The sequence below is a fragment of the Lucilia cuprina genome, chromosome 3 (genome assembly GCF_022045245.1).
Source record: "Lucilia cuprina isolate Lc7/37 chromosome 3, ASM2204524v1, whole genome shotgun sequence".
Lineage (NCBI taxonomy): Eukaryota > Metazoa > Arthropoda > Insecta > Diptera > Calliphoridae > Lucilia > Lucilia cuprina.
The window spans coordinates 55,362,250-55,386,436 of record NC_060951.1 but is presented as its reverse complement, the minus strand read 5'-3'; the positions used below and the strand labels follow the sequence as shown (position 1 = coordinate 55,386,436).

General features: G+C 31.0%; 2 protein-coding genes across 3 annotated transcripts; one reads left to right on the top strand and one right to left on the bottom strand.

The window, feature by feature from the left end:
- Positions 1-158: 158 nt before the first annotated feature.
- On the top strand, positions 159-24,065 carry LOC111677865 (serine/threonine-protein kinase Smg1). Of its 2 annotated transcripts, none has more exons than XM_023439070.2 (12): positions 159-690; positions 753-1,173; positions 1,670-3,929; positions 3,996-5,930; positions 6,103-7,728; positions 19,656-19,972; positions 20,053-20,794; positions 20,986-21,537; positions 21,598-22,608; positions 22,728-23,103; positions 23,162-23,547; positions 23,629-24,065. In XM_023439070.2, the coding sequence occupies exons 1-11, from the start codon at positions 321-323 to the stop codon at positions 23,362-23,364; spliced, it is 9,813 nt and encodes a 3,270-aa protein (XP_023294838.2). In that variant the 5' UTR covers positions 159-320; the 3' UTR covers positions 23,365-23,547; positions 23,629-24,065. The 2 variants fall into 2 exon arrangements, with proteins under 2 accessions (XP_023294838.2, XP_023294837.2); XM_023439069.2 differs by having other exon boundaries at positions 23,610-24,065.
- Positions 8,125-13,474, bottom strand: LOC111677866 (octopamine receptor beta-3R). The gene is made up of 3 exons (XM_023439071.2): positions 12,562-13,474; positions 8,922-9,225; positions 8,125-8,856 (listed from the first exon to the last, which is right to left on the bottom strand). Exons 1-3 carry the CDS (start codon positions 13,017-13,019, stop codon positions 8,362-8,364), a joined length of 1,257 nt encoding a protein of 418 aa, XP_023294839.2. The 5' UTR covers positions 13,020-13,474; the 3' UTR covers positions 8,125-8,361.
- Positions 24,066-24,187: the final 122 nt, after the last annotated feature.

Sequence of the window (24,187 nt, the reverse complement as noted above, 5' to 3'; positions counted from 1 at the left end):
TCTAACAATCAACATTTGGTAAAAAAAACAGTTCAAAGCTCTTTATTTTTAACTTTTGCAACACTATTTGTAACAACACTACGTGGCAACACTATTTTATATTTTAAAATATCTATTACAAACGGTATGGCATCTTTATCACTTAGACAGCTGTCAAAATTTTATCATCAAGTTGCATCGTTATTTTCGTGGAAATTGTGTTTGTTTTATTGTTTGTAGAAATTTTAACAAAAATATTAAAGATTTATATACATTTTAATTGATTTAACAAATCAGTTACATGTTATTTTATTTGGACAAGTATTTTGTAATCCCTAACCATGGATTACAATGATGATTTTAGTCCGCGAAGACTAGAACAGGAAACAACTGCCCTCAAGCAACGCCACCAACATCACAATGATAAAGAAGATGCTGAAAATCATTTGGTGGGAAATTTTCAACATGCTCTTCTCGAGGAGAATGCCAATAATGAATGGCGTCCATTAAATGGTTTACGCCAGCAGGGCATGTACGATTATCAAGAGCAACAAATACACCAACAACAGCAACAAAACGACGGACATATTGCTAATCACACAGACTATCATGACAATCTGTCTTCGTCTGGACATTATGGTAAAACTCAATCCTCAGATCAAGGAGGTCACTTTAATGATATACTTAATAGTAATAGGCAAAATATGGAGGGTAAGTGTTAATAAAAACAAAAGTGAGAGTGATGTATTTGAAAAATTTTCATATTTTGTAAGGTTCCCATATGAAAAAGATCACAGCAGGCAATTCATACGAAAGCAGCAACAAGTATGGCCGCATGCATAATTTACCCATGCTTTCGGAAGACTTGCGCATCTCCAAAATCATACGCCGCCTAATGATTGAGAATAATCGCAAGGCTGCTATTGATCTGTGCAAGAAATTGGAAACTGCTGTACGCAATCAATCAAATGTTAGTTATATCTGTCGTTCATTTGATATTCTATTCGATAATATGCTGACTGTGCTGCGTCAATGTCCTTTAGAGTGTTTGGAGAATGCCAGCTCCATTTTGGGTATTATGGGCTATATAAATCGTTATGATTTTGCCGTTTATAAGGGACACTTGACCAAGGCCTATGGGAACTATAAAAATATACGAAAATACTTGATGATGGCTTTAAAGACTACTTTAAGGTAAGTTTATTATTTATTCAGTTTGAGTTTTAAAGAATTCGTTTTCACACGTGGCAAATACTATTGATGAAATGTATATATTTTAGAAAAAACAAATATAATCATTTTAGGAATGGAATTTTGGAATTATATTTTTTCATGAAATAACTTTAAAAAATAATATTGGGGAAATATTGAGAATTCAGAATTATTTTTTAATAAAAAGTATTAATGAAAATTCGACTTTATCTTGAAATTTTTCGAAAATTAATTTCACATTTTCGCTGAAATGTCGAAATTCAATGAAAAGAACATTTATTTATTTACTTATTTATTTATTTATTTTTAATAAATTAAATTTTCATCAAATAAAAAATGTTTCAACTTAAAGTTAGATTTTTAACAAATCAAGAAATTAACGATAAAAAGTCGAATTTTCGGTGAATTCATATTTTGAATAACAATCGACCTTTTTTCTTTTAATAAAACACTTTTCTCTACCCACTATTTCCAACAGATGTGATGCGGTTAATCTGGATCTAAAAACCTACAGTGAACGACTACTGGGACTACTCAAAGAATATCTCGAAAACGCTGAAGTATCGGAAAATTTCATATCAATAAGTGAAACTATTGCAGAATTTTCTAAAAATTATAAAACATCATTTCAGCGCCATTTTACCGATATAGTAGATATTATTGTGGGATGGCATTTAGAGGTCGAACAGCCAGCAGAACTTAAACGTCACTGCTCCAAAGTGTTACAACAGTTTGCCGAATATTTTCTCAATGAATTGGATTTTACTTTTGGTCTTTTAGGTCAATTTATAGAAGATATAGAGGCTTGTCGCGAAGACATTTTAACAGAAGAAGATAGTACGGCGGTAACAAGACAACAATCCGAAATACGTGTGGGATCATTTATAGGAGCTTTCACTTCAATTGTTAAGGCTTTAGCCTCTAAAGGAGTAAATCTTAATGAGTTTGATACAGCTGCCCATATTTTATCGAACGCTAAAGAAGCTGTTAATAAAGTAGCGAAAATTTGTTTCGATATGATTCCTCTTTTAAGCGAAGAAACCGTAGTTAATTTAAATGAGTTCTATTGCATGATTTTACTCTACGATAGAAGTGTTGAAAATTTAAATGCTTTTGAAACTATCATACAGCTGCAACTGAGACATTTAAGCTCTTTTAATGACAACCAACAGTCCAGTTTTCTTTATATGGTTTTAAATATTGTACGGCAATATCGCACACAGCTACCGCTAAGTTTTATAACTCTACTAATGGGCACCGATAGTCTAGTACTGCAAGATATTAAACTTAGTTGTGGTTTAAAAACTTGTAAATTATTAATGAAAATCTATCATGAAATGTTGATAATAAAAAATGTTCCGCTGCTGCAAGAAGCCTATCGTCATATACTGGTAGATGTTAATAAAACAGTGGCTTCGCTAAATACCGTCGAAGGTACTGCGGATTCTATGATGAGATGTGAAATGTTATTGAACTTCTATTTGGCCGCCTTAACAGCTTTGGCTTGTCAGACTTCTTCCATTATAGGCATGTATGCCTTGAAGCCTTCTATTTTGGAATTGCTTATCAAAAATTGCCAAGCTTCAAATTATGCGCTCTGGAGTAAATATCCCACTTTACATCGAGCCTTATTGGAATTAATCATAGATCATTGTATGAAAAATCACAATTTTCGACAATCTTCACGTTTACTAAAGCAGCATCAAGATTCTCCTTCATCGGAAAATTTTGCCAAGATTTTAAAATTTCTAGGTGATTTACTTAAGTGGCATGTTTCAGAGAAAATATTTAAATGGCTAGAGAATATTTTACAAGAATGCTTGGAAGACTTTGAGGTATTAATAAAAAATAAGGATTTTCTGCATATATGCGAAAATATAACATTGTCAGCTGTTAAGCAACCTCTCATGTGCTCAACTATAATAGAATCTTTGCTGACATATCCACAGATACCAGAACGTATATTGTCCAATATAAGAGATATTGCTCTTTGTATAGTGGAGAGTTCAGATAAAAAACTAGCAGCTGCTTATTGTAAAATTCTGGCACAATTACCTTTGGAAATTTGTTTAACACCCAACTACGATAAACAGTTTTACGGTAAAAATAAGGAGAAACTTTTTACTTTATATCAATGGCACAAATCATCTGCCTGTTTTAATGGTCTTAGACCTAAATATTTTAAAACATTTTTGGAATCTTTGGATCCTAATACTCACATAAATAGTGCTCTCTATCCTTCAATAATTGAAAAGAGTTCGTGTAATTTACAGCGTGAACATTTTGTGGAATATCTAAAGAGTGTGCAGGACAATCAACAATTGCTATCGTATCATTTGCAATATGAGGCGGCCCGTTATTGTGTACAACATAAATTGCGTACGACTTTGGGTAAACCTCAAGAAACTTTCCTAGCCATAGAAGCGGTTATAATGAAATATGCTCGCTTTTTGGCTGAAAAAGAGGGTTTGCCATTGTCTTATAAAAATCTACAAAATGTTATGGAAGTGCAGGAAAATTGTCGCATGTTGTTGGGCTTTTTGGAGTGTCTGGAAAAGCATATTTATAATGCCGCTGAGGGTACAGCCTATGCTATGTTACCAGCTGAAAAACCGGCTAAAACATTCTTTCGCGTTAATGCTTCCACCTGCAGGGAATGGTTTAAACGCATACGGACCGCTGTCAATTTAATTTCAATACATTGCATGGAACCAGAAATGGTGATACGTTATTCAGAGGTGAGTCCATAACCCTAGATTTTAAGCATATCAATAAATTTTAAATGTGTGCTTTTTATATTATAGAATATTTTACAAATTGAGGCCAATCATAGTAACCTGGCTCTACTCGATCGTACCGTTACTTCTTTAGTGTGGGCTCTTTACAATTGTGGGGAATCAGACACGCTTTATGGCATAACAACCTGGTTAAAATCAAAACATGGCAAACGTTTTGAATGGATTCAATACGTAGCCGAACATGCCAGTGGTCACTTAGAAAAGGCTGCCACCGGTTACCTTTATACTCTACATGATGAAAATAACAAATCGATGGACTCTTATATGAAGGAATTTATACAAAAACAATTAACAGAATGTTTTTATCACACAGCCCGTTGGTCAGAGATACCCGCCATAACACAAGAAACCATTTATTCTAAACAACATTTACAAATGATGGAAAATGTCTATCAATCGGTGGGCTATCAACAATATAACTGGAGAAATCAAGAATTAAACACAGCCCTAGTAGAATTAACCGAATGGCCCGAGGAGAAAACTAATTATACTCCCAAATTGGAGACTTACTCTTACTATGAGGTGTTGAGAAAACTACAAGATTCCTGTTTAATAAATGCCAATTCTACAGATCTAAAGCAGGGGGTTTATGAGTCCGTAAGAAACAGTGTACAACAAGGCATACGTGAGGGTTTATTACGTAGTTATGAACCTGGCTTCAATAATAACCAACTAAATGAATTAATAATTCTAAATCATATTACCCATAAGCTACATTTACACCAAGATATTAATATTTCTTCCAAATCAAATTGTTTGGATACAATAATGTCTTCCCTTTTATTAAGCAAATGTTTGTATTGGTCCTTATTACAGGGTCAACAGGAGAGCAAACAACAATATGAACTATTGTTAAATCTATCTTCTAAATCACGTTTAGAAAATAACTTAAATTACTGCCAATCTTTGCTCAGCCAATTCTTTAAATTAAAACATATTAATTTACCTCTTAATGAAATTGCTCAACAATTGAAAATGAATCAATTAAATGTGGACTATAGTGATACAGTGTTAGTACAAGGTATAGAGGAATTGGTAAAATGTTTACAGTCCCAAACCACTTCAATAGCAGATGCCTTAGAATTGGGTTCAGCCTGTTGTTCGGAAGTCATACAACTGCAAAGAAGCCAAGGGAAAGAGGATAATAGTTCCTCTTTCCCTGATTCCATAACAAATCTGCTTTTAACCATGGCGGATTGGTTAACCATACATCGTTTGAATAATACCAACCTAACAAGTGGTCAACAATTTCAAAAATTACAACAACAATTACCCGAAATAGCCTGCTGTGCTCATTCGGACAGCGCAAAAGCAAATGTATTACCTTCCTCGGAATATGCTGTTGGTAAACTTTTAAATGCCAGTATTCTGTGTAAACAGAATTTAGGAGAGGCTTGGTTTTCCTATGGTAATTGGTGCTATCGTTGGGGTAAAAAACTTATGGAAACCAAAAGTACCGAACAATCTTCATCAGTTTCTGTGAATGATCTAAAAGATCTTAAACTTACCAAACGTAATGTGACCTCTATCCAAGATATACTAAAAGATAAATTTGATGCTGATTCCATACAGCAAATTATAGATGTTCTAAATAATCACATTTTAAATGCTATGAATTATGACAATACCGAAGATTTGGATTCGAATACAACAGAGAATACTACTGAAATTTTGGAATCGGAATTGAAAAATGTTTGTTCTCTTAATGTGGAACAATTAAATGGTATTCTCTCGATTTGGCGTCAAGCTCAAAAGGGTGTTTATGGTTTTTACGAAGAAGCAACGAGAGCATATTTCAAATATTTGGCCATAGAAAGTGAGAGTGTAGCCAAAAAGTCGGATGTTGCTAGTTCAGACAATAATGAAGTGGAGGATTGTACTTTCGTCACAACAACTTTGAGACTGCTGCGTTTGATTGTTAAGCATGCTATTGGTCTGCAGGTAAGTCCGAGATAATGTTCTTGAAGAACATAGATTCCTACAACAATAATAGAGTAAACAGAAAGAAAACTAAATATTTTAAAAAAAAAAATTATCAAAAATTCCCTTTTTCATTTTTGAAAATGTTTTTAAAAGCATATTAAATTTCTATTTTCTCTTCATTTTCTACTAGGATGTTCTTGAGGAAGGTTTACGCAACACTCCCCTAAGACCTTGGAAGGTGATTGTACCACAATTATTCAGTAGACTCAATCATCATGAACCCTACGTAAGGCAAAGTCTTGCAGAATTATTATGTCGTTTGGCAGTCAATCAGCCTCAACTCATCATATTCCCAGCAGTAGTAGGTGCTCAACAAGAACTTAAACATCGTAATAATGCTGACACGCAAGTACAGTTAAGCAATTGCTTTGGAACTCTACTCAATTCTTTAGCCGAACAAGCACCCAAAACTGTATTACAAGTACAACTATTAGTAAAAGAACTAAGACGCATCACTCTACTATGGGATGAATATTGGATACACAGCTTGTCTCAACTATATGCAGAATATTCCCCACTCTACAATGCACTTGATGCTGAAGCGAAAAAATCCAATAACTCTGAACTAATGCAAGCTAAATATGAAGTTTTCAGACAACATTTGCTGTCGGACTTTAAACAAATCACTGCTATAACCGAAAAAGAACCAGAAACTAATTATGAACGCAGTTTTCAAGAACGTTTTGGTAGCTATATTGATGCAGTATTAAAGGATCTAGAGAAGAATAAAGAGGACAGCAAACCGTCAGAATATTGGCAGAAAATTAAACAACTTTATAATATATTCCAGCAGAGACCTTTAAGAGGCAATTCCTCCACATTACGTATATCCGAAATTAGTCCTGTTTTAGCCAATATGCATAATACCACTATAGCTATGCCTGGCGTAGATACATATGAACAACCAGCGGTTTATATAAAATCTGTAGATGCAACGGCACTTATATTTATATCCACCAAAACTAAACCTAAAAAACTTTCCTTTTATGGCAGTAATGGTCAACGTTATACGTATCTCTTTAAGGGACAAGAAGATTTACACTTGGATGAACGTATTATGCAATTTTTATCCATATCCAATTCCATGATGGCACGTTCTTATGGCTCGAAAGCAAAAACAGATTGTTTCAAAGCCAATCATTATTCGGTTATACCTTTAGGCTCACGTTCGGGTCTTATAAGATGGGTGGACAATTGCTCACCTCTCTTTGCTATTTACAAGAAATGGCAACAACGTGATGCTTTACTTAAGCAGCAGCAAAAGGAACGTCAATCTTCGGCTAAAGGACAAGAACACATACAACAAAGCCCCGTGACGGCCAATGCTACTAGGCCATCTGAATTGTTTTACAATAAATTAACACCTCTTCTAGCGGAATGCAATCTTAAAGTTACCGATCCTCGTAGACAATGGCCGATTAGTGTTTTGAAACGTGTTCTCAAAGAACTTTCCAATGAAACACCTAAAGACTTATTATCCAAGGAAATTTGGTGTTATTCTGCTAATGCTGTCGAATGGCGTAAATCTGTACGTCGCTATTCTATGTCATTGGCTGTTATGTCTATTATCGGTTATGTCATTGGTTTGGGTGATCGTCATTTGGATAATGTTCTTATTAAATTGGCTACTGGAGAAATTTTACATATCGATTATAGTGTTTGTTTCGAGAAAGGTAAAACTTTGCGTGTTCCAGAGCGTGTACCCTTCCGTATGACTCAAAATCTTAAGGATGCTTTAGGATTGGTGGGAACTGAGGTGAGTACAGTAATTTTATTTTATAAAATTTTAGTTGAATTTCTATTGAAATTTTTCGAATCTTAAATTTTTTGTAAAATTTTAACTAAAATTTCGAATGAATATTTGAATTTGAAGTAAAATTTCAAAATTCTATTAAAATTTCTAGTAAAATTTCGCATTTGACATTGATGCGACTGTAGTTCAGGCTATAGACTAGGCCATACTCCAACTTCTAGACTATAGACTTGATTATAGATTATACTATCGACTAGACTATAGACAGTACAGTAGAATACAGACTATACATTGTACTATAGTAGTTATGGTCCAAACTAAAAACTATATTATAGTACAAATGTACACTAGACCATAGTCTAGACAATTGACAAGACAAGAGTACAGACTATAAACTTGACTAGTATTGACAATGGTTCAGAGTATAAATTACAGACTAACAAGTTTTAACTCCCATAATTAAAATTACAAATCCATCGATTTCTTGACCCATGTGAAAAATTATTTGTTCTTTTCAATACAAAAACAACATTTATTACATTGCTACGTCATTATTAAAAAAACTTTAATTTCTCTTTACTCTCTCATCCACGGCATTCTCACTTTATTTGTATGCATTTTTGTTTTTATTTATATTCAATGCAAAGATAAACAATCCGATGTTGTTGACATCGAAACTGTATAGATTTTAGGTAAACGTTCTGTTTTGATTTGCAACGTACTCGTATTAATCACACACACTTCAACATCAGCACCACTAATCGCACACTCATCCACATTATTATGATTTATAGGTATATCAGCACTTGATATGGAACATCTTTTATTTGCTATTGGCGAATCATTTCTGGAATAACGTTTCTGTGACATCGGCGAGTCTTTACTAAACTCTGGTGATGTCTGATAACAATTAGGAGATTTACAATGCAAGAGACGTAGAAAAGCTTTACGAAAATTTGAATTTTTCCATGCATATATAACAGGATTAAGGGCTGAATTGGTCATGGCTAATGAAAATGTTGCTTTATATAGTAAAGGTGTTATATTGTAGATTTTAAAGATTTGAGAGCAGGCGACTATGAAATAGGGCAGCCAGCAGATTGAAAAACAGCCCATAATAAAAACCACAACCTAGAAAGATAGTATTTAATTCGTCATTTTTTTCTTCAAAAGTGTTTTTATGTAAACATACTAACCTGTACAGATTTCCAATCTGGTTGCAAATAATTTGATGTCCTTTTTCCTCTGGGATTTTTCAATTGTTTAGCTTGTTTTGAGGCTTCTTTCATTATGCGCCAGTACATAAATAACATTAACATCCATATGATTGTAAATCCTGGCGTTATAATACCGGCCATATACCAAGGTGGCAATACCTCATCGAATTCACATTGAAAGGCTGTATTCCAGTTATTCCAAAACATAGGTACTATTGCTACCGTAGCACCTATAGACCAATTGAAGGCTATTATAAATATGGCCACTCGTCGTGTCATATATCTGAAAAGATTTCAAAGATCAAACAATGATTCAATTCGTTGCAAAATTCATAATAATAGTAAATTTTTGTGAAAATTAATAAAAATTTCTTGATTTTAACGAAGGAACCTGCTCCCACGTGTAATATAAACTAACACTCACACACACACACACACTCACATTTTACGCAAACATTTGTTTTCTTACGTAAAAAGTTTTTGACAATTAGCTTCCGTCTCTCCTCAATATTTAATGTACTATGTAATAGTATATCTGAATAATTGATCAAACAAAATAACCAAGCACAATGGGACGCAATTTCCAATTACTAATTAATAAACAATATACCTTTAAGGCCGGGTTTCTTACTCCTCAGTTAAACTAGGCTTAACTTGCTGTTAGATTAAACTCGGAACAAATTTAGGCGGACTTTAACCGATGATTGTGTTTTTCAGTTTTCGATTTAAGCTCAGTTAACTTTGTTAGTAATGCCAAGTTTTCACTCAAAAACATAAACAATGAAAAGCTGTTTTTTGCAAACAATACTTTTGTAAAATGGAAAAATTTTGAAAAATGTTAAATAAACATTTAAAACAATAATAAATAAAACAAAACAAATCAGAAAAATGCAATTTACTTAAAATATTATGTTTTTGTTCTCCCGAAATCATTGTTTTATTGTTTTTGTTAATTGTGTTTTCTCACTTATAACTTGAGTTTAATTGACCAATTATACTCAGTTAAACTGAGATAATGAATAACTTTACTGATAACTGAAAAACACGAAACATATATTAATCCAGGTTTAATCAAAGAATGAAGATTATCTTTATCAGAAAAACTCGCCCTAAGTTGAAATGTATAAAATCGAAAAGATATTTTAAAGTTTGTAAAACTCATTGTAAAGTATAAATTCTAAACATATGGACGTCAGGAATTTGATTTGATGTTTTTTTGTTTTGTTTTTAAATTCTGAGATTCTACATTAAAAAAGTTACAATTCACCCTGTTTTAAAGAGCTCATCTTTATCTAACTATAACTGTAAAATATAACTGTCTTTCTCGCACTTGTGTAATGTTTTACTTCATACAACTGTTCCTGTTATTTGCATTAAAACTCCATTTTTAACTTAAAATAAGGTTACGTTTTATCTTATAGAGACCACAAAATACTTACCCCCTTATTCACAAACAAAATTTTTATTTTATAAACGGTTTTTCTTACTACTCAATTAAACTAGGCTTAATTTGCTGTTAGATTAAACTCGGAACAAATTAAGACGGACTTTAACCGATGATTGCGTTTTTCAGTTATGAATTTAAGTTCAGTTAACTTTGTTAGTATTGCCAATTTTTCACTCAAAAACATAAACAATGAACAGCTGTTTTTTGCAAATAAAACTTTTATAAAAATAAAACTTTTATAAAATGGGAAAATTTTAAATAAACATTAAATATCAGAAAACTGCAGTTTACTTAAAATATTAAGATTTTGTTCTTCCGAAATCATTGTTTTATTGTTTTTGGTTATTGTGTTTTCTCACTTATAACTTAAGTGTAATTAGCCAATAACACTGAGTTAAACTAAGATAATAAGTAACGTTACTGTTTACTAAAAAACACAAAACATATATTAAACTATGTTTAAACAAGGAATATAGATTATCTTTATCTGAAAAACCCGCCCTAAACCCAGGTAAATCTATATCTCTGTGGGTAACATTAAAACTCTTGAACATTTTCCCCAACGGCTCAACACCTATTAGTCCCGAACAGAACGTAACGCTCCTAATATTTACAGAAATAGCCCAATTACTTGACTTAGACCATATACAGAACCCTCGAAATTAATTCGCGGCTTTCTCCGCACCGATTATAATTGAGTTGTTTGAAAATTGATTTGTTTAGAAAATAGTGATTGAGATTTGATGGAAGAGTTTCGATGACTTTAAAATATTGTATCCGAAATTGGATTGCGACAGCGTGTTGGCGAAGTGTAGAGGTCTCTTTGTAGAAACTTAAAAGTCATTGATTGCAATTTATTGATATGGATGAGTTATAAAGGGGCTTTCAACAAGAATTATAAATATACTTGAACAACTTTGGGTGCTTCGCTACCCAATTAAAATACAAACAAAATAGTACCAAAATGTTTCCCATGTATAATATTATTCATTAAGCACTGTGTATGTTTAGTTTCTAGTTTCTATAATCAAAAAGAAATTTCTAAAAAAAGAGAACCTTTTTCCCCCATTTCGTCTAGGAATAAACTAATTAAATTTTAAGTTTACAAAATATTCTGTGTTTAAATCTAAACACCACAGAAATAATTCATATGACTGAAATTTTTTCCGGAAAAATTGTGGTTTCAAAAAGTACCAAACAATTAACCCGATTTGATCCTATAGTTGCCAAAGTACATGAGCATGAGTGAATAAACAAATATTATAAAAAATGGCTCAATAATTTTGAATTAAATAAAATTTCCCGTTTTTCCCTTTTTATACTTTTTTCTCACAGAAATAGCAAATATTTTGTTAAAAAAATATTACAGAGTTAGTCCGTATAAGAAGTATATTTAAAATAACAATCCAAAATATTAACAAACGATTATGTTTATTAGTTAAAATGTTATAAAGACCCTAAAAAGGTGCCAAATCATCTTTGTTACTCATTTTCATTTTTTAAAAGTACGAATTTGGAAAAGGTACCAGGCACCCATCTGCTCTTTTTAATAGTAAAAGTAGGTACATTTAAAATTGTTCTTGTATTGCTTATACTGTGTAAGATAATCAAGAAAATCTGTTTTGCCAGTTATTCCCTTTTTACCCCCCAAAAACACAAATATCCAAAAATACCTCCTTTGTGGATCTACATATTGAAAAAGGCATCTACTGTCAAAATTTCATGGTTCGATGATGAATCATTCAGTCATAGATTAAATCGATTACAAACTTGAACCTAAAAAATCTCGACGAATCGATATACATATGTTGGTCTTGCTAAATATCTGTGCAATATAATTGTTCTATATTTTTAGTTTCGTTTAAAAAATATCTTATATCTTTAAACTTGCAAAATGAAAAATGATTTGTTATTGTTGACTATATGTTAAATACTTGTTTATTAAGGGATGATTTCAATTTTTCTATTCGAATTTTCGAAATTAATTCAAAATCTTATAACAGGATGTTGCTGTGTCGAAAATAACTATCGCTAGAGTTATTATAATGCAATAGTGAATTTCATCACACCTGTTAAAATTCTCCTGCACAATCACACAATATCTTTTACAAATACTTTGTCATTGTTTTTTTTATTTACTTTCATCCCCTTTGAAAGTACAAATAAACTTACCTTCTATAATGTAGTGGATAAACGATTGCAATATAACGATCAATCGATATTGCTATCAGCGTTAGAATAGATACACAACAGGCGAATATAATCAAAAAGAAACGTATAAGACATAATTCATGTACACGGCCCCAATTGGAGCCCAAATAAAAAGCCAAATGATAGGGCAAACTTAAACCGACAATAAAATCCGAAACGGCCAAAGAACAAATAAACATATTCGATATAAGGCAACGTAAACGGCGACAGGAACGTACAGCTATAATTGTTAAAGCATTACCGCCTAAAATGCAAATTAATAGAATAACATTGGTAAAGGCCCATAGAATGGTGCCCCAACATAAATCCGCAACAGCAACGATGGGATCGACATTAATTAAAGTATTATTAATCACTAAAGAATTTGTTGTTGTTGTAATTGATGGTGTAGTAGTTAAATCAATTATGTTTAACTCCATAGCATATTGTTTAAAAATTGATTTAGTAATTTTTTTTATTATATTTTTTTAGTTTGTTTTTAATATTGTTTGTTTAAGTAACACTGTTCATACGACATTTTGTTAAAACAGCAGTTAATACGCTAATGTTTTGAATATAATTTGTTTTATTATTTATTTTGGTTTGTTTTTTAATTAATTTTTTATTTGTTTTTTATTATTATTATTATTTTTTTTTTTTTTGAAGACTAGAGCCGCTTTATTAGAAAAATATCAACTTATTCGTTGTTACACTGATTGAATATTGACTATGTTTTAAACTAAAATATCTAAATGCTGTTATTATTTTTGTGTTTTCTGTATTTTGTGATTTTATGATTATTATTAATAATATTGTGTGTGAACGTATGATAACGTTGTTGTATATTTCTTGTACATACTAACTGTTCATATGTACTATATTTACATTAGTTTATAACTCTTTTTGAGTGTGGGCGAATTTTTCTGTATATTTTTTGAGTTTTTTTATGCTGCTGAAAATATTCCAAATAAAAAACGCACTGACTTTCTTTATGGGTCTTTATCCCTAGTTTAGTTAGATTTTTATTTTTTTGTTTGTTTATTTGTTTTTTCTCCTGCCGGTACTTTGTTCATAGAATACAAAAGTTCAAAACACAAAAACAAATCATATTCATTTTAACACATACTCATTCATACTAATTTTGATATATTGTGAAAAAAATTCAAATACATAACAACAACTACACAATAGAAAATGTAACTTCGTTTGGGATATTTGACCAACTGTGAGTGCTAAAACTGATAACAACAACAACATCAAAACAACAATCTTTTCCCCCAAAAAATAAATATCTAAATTGGTGAAAAAAAGTAACTGCATTTGTTAAAAATACTTGTATGTAAATATCATATCTAACAGCAATACAAACAATATTATTGTAAACAGTAAAACAATAGCAACAATATACATATTTATATTAACACAAAACAGTACCCAAAAACCTTAGAAAACACATGTAGTATTGTACGTTTAGAAAACACTCTTCTACTGTCATGTTATCTGCATGTCATTAATAATTTTTTGTTTTTGTTTAATAATATTTAGAAGTGTATATAATAGGGTGGACCTTGAACAATATGTTTGTTAAAAACATTTTCCAGATTACACCAGACATCTTCAGGATCCAGATTTTCAATTATCTTTTTTGCATTAACATATGTTCAGAAAATTTAAATTTAAAACATAATACATATTAGAAAAATTATTTTGCATTACCCTAATATTAATAGAAACATTTTAACAGTTGTGCTCAGCTAATTAGAAGTATCATTTTCTAGGTTTTCTAGATTTCAAAAAACTACTACAGACGAATTTTGCTTTCGTGATGTCTAGTTTAAATTAAATTTTGTACAATTCAGTTCAATGCAAACCGGTCAAACAATATGAATAAAAAACATATTCTATATTCGGCTGTGCCGAATCTTATATACCTTTCAACAAGGTGTGTTAAAAAAAACTGCCGGTACCAATAAGTCATCACTTAGTTCGTGCTCAACGTGCTTAATTTCATGTTTTTAAATTTAATATTATAGAAAATTCAAAAAAGTACCTTTTGAAAATCGAAAAAGTACCCAAAAGTTCCCTTTTCTAGGTTCTCACCTAATTCAGACTCTACATACTTAATTTCATATTTCTAGGTTCAATATTATAGAAAATTCAAAAAATAACTTTTAAAAAACAAAAAAGTACCGGTTCTTAACTAATTCCGACTTTACATACTTAACTTTATGTTTCTTGGTTCAATATTATAGAAAATGCAAAAAGTAACTTTCGAAAACGTAAAAGTACCAATTGTTTCCTTTTATGGCATCTAACTTAAGCCAGGCTGCACATACTTAATTTCATGTTTCTAGCCAATAACAACATATTAGTGCTGCTCTCGCTCTCCTACTCTTGTTGTGCTGCTGTTTTTATAAACAAGCGTACAATAACAAAATTTACCGTATGATAATGTATTTTGTTTTTCGCAGTTTCTGTCTAAGCATGAATTATAATAACATGATGAACAGACAGATGGACATGACTTAATCGACCCCGCTATCTATAAGAATCCAGAATATATAATTTATAGGGTCGGAAAATTGTATTATAGAAATTACAAACGGAATTACAAATATAATTAATAGAAAATCAGGAAGAAGAGAGTAGAATGAAAGTAAGACAAAAATCTAAAGGACTGATCTTATTATTTAAACCTCGAAATCATTATTATAAGATTTAAGTATCTACAAAATAACCCTCAACCAAAAAGCAGTGTATTCCTCAGATAAAACCTAATGAAATATTTTTTAAGTTTACACTAAAAACTAATTTGTGTGAGTCTTTGCGATCTAGGATTTTGTCACATTATGTGCTCAATCTTTTCTAATTTCTCAACAATTACTCAGACCAGTTCTGTTGCTATCATGATCGCTAGTATTTCGCATGGAAGACACTACATTCGCCACTTTTTTATGTCAATGTCAGCATTATATGTACCCTTGTCAGTATCAATCTTGGATCGGTAAATACAGCTCGAAAAGTTTGTCGGATTCAACTATGAAACACTGTTGTCAATGTTAAAGAACCCGTCATCCTCTATTAGGCTAACAAGTGTTTTTGAAAGATTTGCATCATTATAGAAGGAACTGCTGTATTGCGTTCCTTCGTTTTCTCATGTTGCTTTTCTGCTGACGTTATTTACAACCGTTAGGGTTCTAAAGCCAGCATCTTCAAGCTGTTTACCAAGTGTTTGACCCGCTAGGGGATTTTGGATTTTCATTTTTGCTGAATTCGGCCTAGATCTGATTGCAGAGCAAGTTTGTTTGCTCCGAAATTGATGTTGGATGTTTTCCGTTTACAGCCTTATACCATCTTACTGATCTACCGGCTTGAATTCTAGGTTTACTGACCTAAAGTAGTATTGCTTGCCTGTGAATAGTATTGAAAAATTATCATCATCCAGCAGGTTTGGAACAAGTGATTGTCTGGTAAATTTGGAATTGGTGAACTCTCAGTCTATCCAATAAAACTTTTTTGGTTTAAAGGTTCTAAGATTATAAATAAGTTTGATTTAACAAGAAGAATCCATTGGGTATTTAAAAGATCTCTAACAAATGTCACTGAGGATGAGAATTGACCCCTTAATTGAAAATTAAAAAGTCGAAATATAAACCTAATATGTTTGGGTTATTGCACCTTTCGGACCCCTTAATATCGGTTCAAACGATGTTTTTAACGCAATAATCCTCATATTTCAACAAGAAGTCTGTTCCTTATAGTCTGCATAAGATACCGTGATTGTTTAGAATCGGCATTTCCCGGTTTATACACAAGTGATAAATGTTATTAAGTCTGCATTCAGATATGTCATATCCAATACTGATATTATTGGCATATCATTTCTAATTAGTTGAACAATAGTGTACATTAATTGCTTTTATATAGAAAAATGTTTGTATGTGTATAAATTATATTTGTTGTTTATGATGTTATTGTTTACAAAAGTATCTATTTTGCTGTGGGAAAAAACAGAAGCGTAGCTTGTTTGTCTTTCATAAAACGAGATAAAATAATTTAAAAGTGAGTTTTATGTTGACGCTATAGTTTTTCTAATTATTGATTTAAAATAAACAAACTTTCAATATCCCCCTCAGCAACTGCGTTCATGTTTTCTACAGACCACCCTTTAGGAAATGTCATGGTGTATTATATTAATATTAACAATAATACTCATAAAATATAATATAATAAAATCTATACAATCTATCAGACCCTTATAAGTGTATTATTAAAAAAGTATTTAATAAAAATAATAGACGTTTTCTATACAACAAATTCTTTACACTTCAATTAATATTTAAAATAAAAAAAAACATTAATTTTATTAATTAGTTTTGATAATTATCTAAAATTTAATTACAAATTTTGTAATCATTATAAATTAAATATAAAATATTTGTTAAGATTTTTTTTATTAAACACTGACTAATTCCTAATAAAAATACGCCAAAAACCATAAAACAAGCTAGACATTAAATTGCTAAGTCATTGGTGCTAGTAAAGTTAATTTATTTAAAATGTTTTATTGGATATTATACTTTGAACTTAACGAATAAAAAAATAACATAATTACGTTGAAAAATGCTAGCTTATCAATATATAGATTCTAAAGAATTTGCGTCTGGTGTTTTTTTTATAATTTTATTCATTTATAGTTTGAATATTTGTTTTTTACATTTCTTAAAAATTCCATTATGCTGCCTAATACAAATGCGTTTCCGAATTACTTCTAAACAAACTTAAGAGATGAAGATTATAATAAACAAGTTTTTGATTTATTTTGAATTTTTGATTGATTTTTATTTAGTTAAGAATACATTCAAATCTATGGTAAAAAGACGAAAGTACATAAGTTTTTTTTTTGTACTTTTCAGGAAAACGTTTTAAAGACAGCTTTAAGGGCCAATCTTTAGGTGAAAGATTAGGGATTAAATTAAAATTAATCTTCGAAAGTTGTTTTTGAATACTCAATCAGCTAATTTTGTTTGCTAGTTAAAGCGTCTAATAGAGGTGGTTTAAACTTGAGCGAGAAATGTAAAAGTGTAAAGAGCTGATGCCAAAAAAATTAATACAATTTTTATTAAAATAAATATTAAAATGTTTGATTTATCGATTAGTATAAATTATGTGGACTAAGGGCGAGTTTTTCTGATAAAGATAACCTTCATTCCTTGGTTAAACCTGGTTTAATATATGTTTCGTGTTTTTCAGTTATCAGTAAAGTTACTTATTATCTTAAGTTTAAGTGCAATTGGCCAATTAAACTCAAGTTATAAGTGAGAAAACACAATTAACAAAAACAATAAAACAATGATTTCGGAAGAACAAAAACATAAAATTTTCTGATTTGTTTTGATTCATTTATTATTGTTTTAAATGTTAATTTAACATTTTTCCAAAATTTTAAATTTTACAAAAGTATTGATTGCAAAAAACAGCTTTGTCATTGTTTATGTTTTTGAGTGAAAACTTGGCAATACTAGCAAAGTTAACTGAGCTTAAATCTAAAACTGAAAAACACAATTATCGGTTAAAGTCCGCCTAAATTTGTTCCGAGTTTAATCTAACAGCAAGATAAGCCTAGTTTAACTGATGAGTAAGAAACCCGCCCTTAATAAACTATTTTTTTATTTTAAATTTAAGTTTTCATCAATTTTCATACATACTTTTTTATAAAACATGCATCGTTTTGATAACTAACAGTGATGTTTTCTGTTGTTTTGTATGGCAACACTGCGAAGTTTAATCTTGTACTCAAAAACAGCAAAAGGGATAAACATCAGATTAAATTTATTTTTAAATTAACTAATCTTATTAATTGGCATTTGCTTGACAACTCAAAAATCCGCTAAGTTTAATATCTTTAGCGCGAGTTTTTCTGATTAAGATAATCTACATTCTTTGTTTAAATCTAGTTTAATCTGTGTTTTTCAATAGTCAGTAATCTTAGTTTAACTGACTATTATTGGCCAATAAAATCTAAGTTATAACTGAGAGAACACAATCAACCAAGATAATAAAATAATGAATTCGTAAGAAGAAAATCATAATATTTTAAGTAAATATTGATATTTTATCAATATTTTACAAGAATATTGTTTGTAAAAAACAGCTGTTTATTATTTATGTTTTTATGTTAAACCTAATAAGCTAGATAATATGAAAATCCAAGAACTAGTTTTGGAACGCATGAAATTTTGTGTTGATACCAATTATTTTTCTTCGAAATTTTTAATAACAGTTGTAATTCAGGACTGAGTTGGGGAACAACTCTCGCGTCATCGTTTTTATTTCTTAAGGAAGGTCAGGCTTGTGCTTCTTGCAGGGCTTTCGACAGATTTACTTCTCACCCAGCTCTAATTTAATGGACTACTTCGTATAAATGTTCTAAGTTATGCGTTGTTTTCATTAAACGCGTGCTTTCGTATCACCTCAAAGTTAGGTTATGTTTTTAACTGATGGAGACCATAAAATACTCAAGATATAACCTGGTGGAGACCATTTAAACTCGAATAAATACTGGTGGAGACCATTAAAACCCTAAAACTTATTTTTGGTGGAGACCAAGAATACTTTTGATGAATTTAAATCTGGATGCTCCAACTTCCTATATGAGGGTATATGTCGTTTGGTCTCTGGACAAACGTGTGATAACCTGGCAATATGAGTGCTTAATACACAGCCATTCTAATTAAAACCAAAAATAATTTAATGAAGAGGTTTTGAATTTAGATCCTACTTCAATAGGGTTGGACAGTTGAAAATGTGGTGGGTATCATGTGGACCGTGTTGAAATACTGGTCATATATTGGGGTTGACATGGTTTATGGGGAACCATCCAGATATCAGTTGCGCCAGAGCAACTACTGTTTTCTGTTGCAGGTTCTTCTCTATTTCTGCTATGGGCGACATTTATGTGAATATCAAAACTTTTGATAGTCAGTTAAGTTAACGATAGTCAGGGATGGAATATTATGTATGATGGGGAATTGAAAAAGAAAAAAAATTATATCTTAATATTATTTTAATTTCAGGGTGCTTTTCGTTTGGCCTGTACGCATGTTTTAAAAATACTGCGTAAAGAACGTGAAACACTACTGACCTTATTGGAGGCATTTGTATATGATCCCTTGGTGGATTGGACAATAAGTGATGATGGTACAACCACAGTTTCAAGAAGAACAACGGCGCATAGTGCAGCAAATATTATAGCATCATTGGATGCCAATACAACGGCCCAACATTTAAGTCCTAAGAGTCTGTGCAATAATAAAAAACAGGAAGTGGATCTATCAAGGCAAACTATGGCCTTAAGAATAACGGAAATTAAGCCTACCTGGATGAAATATAAGTAAGTGCTAATGAAAATTAAACATTTTTAAATTTATAATAAAACATTTTAATGTATTTTGTCATTTGCCATTTTTTTAGGAATGACTTCGATGTCCAACTAAATGAATTGGACTTACATCTTCAAAATATTTTAGACCATCGTAAAAATATTTTGCAATTAGAACAGGAACGTGACAACTTTACCAAACAACAAGCAATGGTTAGAGAATTAGAAGCTCTGGGCTCAGCACAAACCAGTCATGCCTTCATCCAACGTTATAATGTCTACAAACATGATCTGGAGAACTATAATAAAATCAAGCTTATGGTACAGAAAACTAGCAATGAACTTGATTTACTGCTCTTAACCTATTTTAATATCATAACAAATCCCGAGGCAATGCATAACATAGAAGTAAATCCTAAAGGAAATGATATAGTAGATCATAATGAAAGTGAATTTGATATTATTAAAGATTTGCTAATCGATAACAATTGGAATAATGTGTATGTGCAGGCAAAGTTTAATAGACATGAAATGGAAAATACCTTTATACAAACTCAACGTTCAGCTTTAGAATGTCGTGATCTATTAACATTTTACAGTCGTGTTATGCAATTTTATCCACGTTCTCAGTTGCAAAATTATCGTTTGATGAAGTACAAGAGAAATTTTGCTAATCTCATGGCAACCGAGGAGAAATCAAATGATGCTGGGTCAGTAGAGTGTAATATAGAACATTGCTGTCAGTATTTCGAGTGCATGAAAATGATATCGATTGATTTGCAAAATAACATAGTGCAGGCGAAACAAATTTTGGATGAACATAAACAGCAACCGGTAAGAAAAAAATTTTGAAAATTTTATAGAAAAATTTGAAAAATCACTTTCAAAAATCGTTAATACATAAGAGACCTCCATAATATGAGTGATTAAATTTCGATTCATTTTATTAAAAATCGATAAAACAGGCTATTAGTTGGCTTCACCTTTTTAACTTCTATTTTCAAAATATTCTATTTCCTTTTCAGATCATTGACAGTTCGCTTGCTTTAAATGCCATCAATGAATTTGTATCACTTAATCCTTCCTACAACAGCCAAATTCTTATAATATGTATGCTGCGTCATATACTGCAAGCATCACAAGTTTTCCATCACCATGAGCAAAGTCTTAAACAAAATCGTGATTACTTTTTGCCAAATAAACAACATAGTTTCCTGCAATTAATCAACACCTTTATCAGCTCAATATATACCACCTACAATAATCCACTGCCCAACAATGAAATCCTACATTTGCTTATAACTTCTCTAGAAGCAATTTGTTTCCTCAGAGAAACTATGGAATCTGTGATTGGTAAACTATTTAGTATGTTCATGATGGATGACAATATAGAACTGCAAGAGGTTTTAAACAATTTTGAGAGTAATATGAATAATGAAGACATGGAAAAACATGCACAATTAAATAACATTTTAAAGAATATTGATGCAGCGGTAGAAAAATTGGAAATTTCACTAAAAATTTTGCAAGATAAAATCTTATACATACAGAAAGTCGCACCTAATGACTTGCTAGAGGTAAGAAACATTTTTATTTACTATCAAGCTATATATTTTATTTTAAAATATTTTCATTAGTTATCAACTTGGAACATCAATATCAGCAACTTTGCACAAAAACTAAGCACTGATTTGAAAATCACTTTAGTGGGAAATCTAAGGCATAGCATTGAGTCATTTAAATCGAACGATATCAATAATATTTATGATATACGTAAAATACGTTATGCCCTTGATGACCTAGTGTTTGCCATACAATCTACACTCTTTGAAGGTTTATTATCATACGCCATTCAAAACATAAATCACAATATAACAAGCACTCTAATACCACTGGAAACAGTTAATGAAATTGATTTATCAAATGCCGATCTATTGTGTGGAAATCTATATGTGGCTTTACAACATGAATCACTAATATTAAGTGATGATTTTGTGGTAATACATCATTCTAAATTGCTGGAAGAATACCAATTGATAACCACCGCTTATTATTGGTTAAATGAATCACACTTGAAGGAGTTGAACGATGTACATGCATTTATTACCAGCAAGCATGAATTTTTAACTAGACTTCATAAAATCTATCAAGTTTTGGTGGTTTGGAAGTCGACAATGTTAAAAATTCAAGCTGATTTGGAATTGCATCGTCACTCTTTTAAAGACTTGATACAATCGTTAACATCTAGTGATGATTTGATTGTGAAACAGCAGCAATTTGATGATGCCATTAACATTATCAATCAGCGTTATCAATTCTTTTTGAATTTGTGCATTAGTTTGTCCGAATATTCTGCTGTACTCTTGCAATTTGAAATGTGTTCAGATGAACAATCATTTGAGAATTTACTAAAGCTATTTGCTGATGTAAGGCAGCAATGGCTGCAAAGTGAATCGTCCATTACCGTAGTGGAACGTAATTTGGTGCAGCTTTTAGATCCGGAGGATAAAATCGATCAATATTGGATAGAAAATGTTTCGGGTTTATTGGATGAAATGATCTATGGTGTTCAAAAGAAAATTAGTGATATGGAGAAGGAAGATCAAACAATGCAAAATATTTTGGTAGCTGATGGTCAACAAATGCAGGTAAGTCATCCAAAGTGGATTTACATATTTCTATATTTTGTGTTCTAATCATTAGATTTTTACTAAAAATATAGCAAAATAAAGATTAATTATATTAATTTTAAATTTCTTTCTTTAAGCCCCTTTTGAATTCCACATTACGACTGGATTTACGCCAACTATTAAAAATGTTAACAAAACTGTGCAAACAAACCAACAAAACTGATAGTGAAGAACTATGCCAAGATCTGAGAGATATACAACAGTCATTAAAACTGCTACATGCAAAACTAAATGAATTACAAACACAATTGTTTTCCAGACTATTCGATTCAACAGCAATACAACAAATGCAAGAAAAAATCAAGGACTTACATGTTTTATGCCATAGAAATAATGAAGATTTAAATAAATTATTAACACGTTTTATGCAAATGGATGCGGAACGTGAACAACAAGGCAGTGCAGAATCACCTATAAAAACAGCATCACAAAATGATCTCGCTAATAAAGAGGGTAATTAAGACAAAATCAATTATAATTAATTGATATAATTTCTATATTTTTCTTATAGTTATCAACAGTCAAGTGGGCGAACAGAAACGTAATGCTTATGCCGTTTCCGTTTGGAAACGTATACGCATGAAATTGGAGGGAAGAGATCCCGATCATAATCGCCGCAGCTCTGTTGCCGAACAGGTGGACTTTGTAATACGCGAAGCTACTAGTGAAGAAAATCTAGCTTCTTTATATGAAGGTTGGACTCCTTGGGTGTAGTTTGTTACGGGCAACAGCTCCCCCCGGCAAGGAGCATGGTTAAGGCTTTTGCAAACAAATTAAATCATATTAAATAGAATTTTAAAACCAAAATGATTCTCAGAACCACAACAACATGCAACATCAAATAAATATTAATCTACAAACAAAAAAGACCGGTTATTAGAACGACAACCATTCTAGGTAAAATAACTGAGGACTAGCGCACCATTTTACATACAAGTTAATTAATTTCTCTCAAAAAGGTTTTGTTTTGCATTGCAGGTTAAATATGTAACATCTAGACAACCGAACCTTTTAGTTGTCACTCAGTCAGTCAGACAGTCAGCCAGTAGTAATTTTTAAAACAAAACTTCGACTCGCTTTGCATTCGTTATGGAAAGAGACGGCGTAGAGAAAGTTATTGATGAAAATGGAATGATGAATAATCAAGTGTTAGCAGGCATGAAAGGCGACGTTGTGATGTTGCTGTGTTTTGGTTGTGGACATAATTTTTGGTGTATGTGTGTGTGGTTGGACAGTGAAGTATGCCTCTTAATTTCTTTTATTAACTACCGAGTGTTTTTCAACAGTTTACTATTTAAAATATATATAGAAAAAGTTATGTAATTTTGTTTTCCCTTTAATAACTCTAAAAAAATATCTAAACAACTTTGCAAAGAATATTGAATATTTTTGGTTAGTTATTTTCTTTTTTATGTTTAACCACCTTTACTGCTTAATTTTAACATTATTTTTTTTTAATTATATTAAAAATAAAACCATTGAGAATATAAATTTGCGTTAATTTATTTGTTGTTTTTGTTTACATATTTTTGGGTGG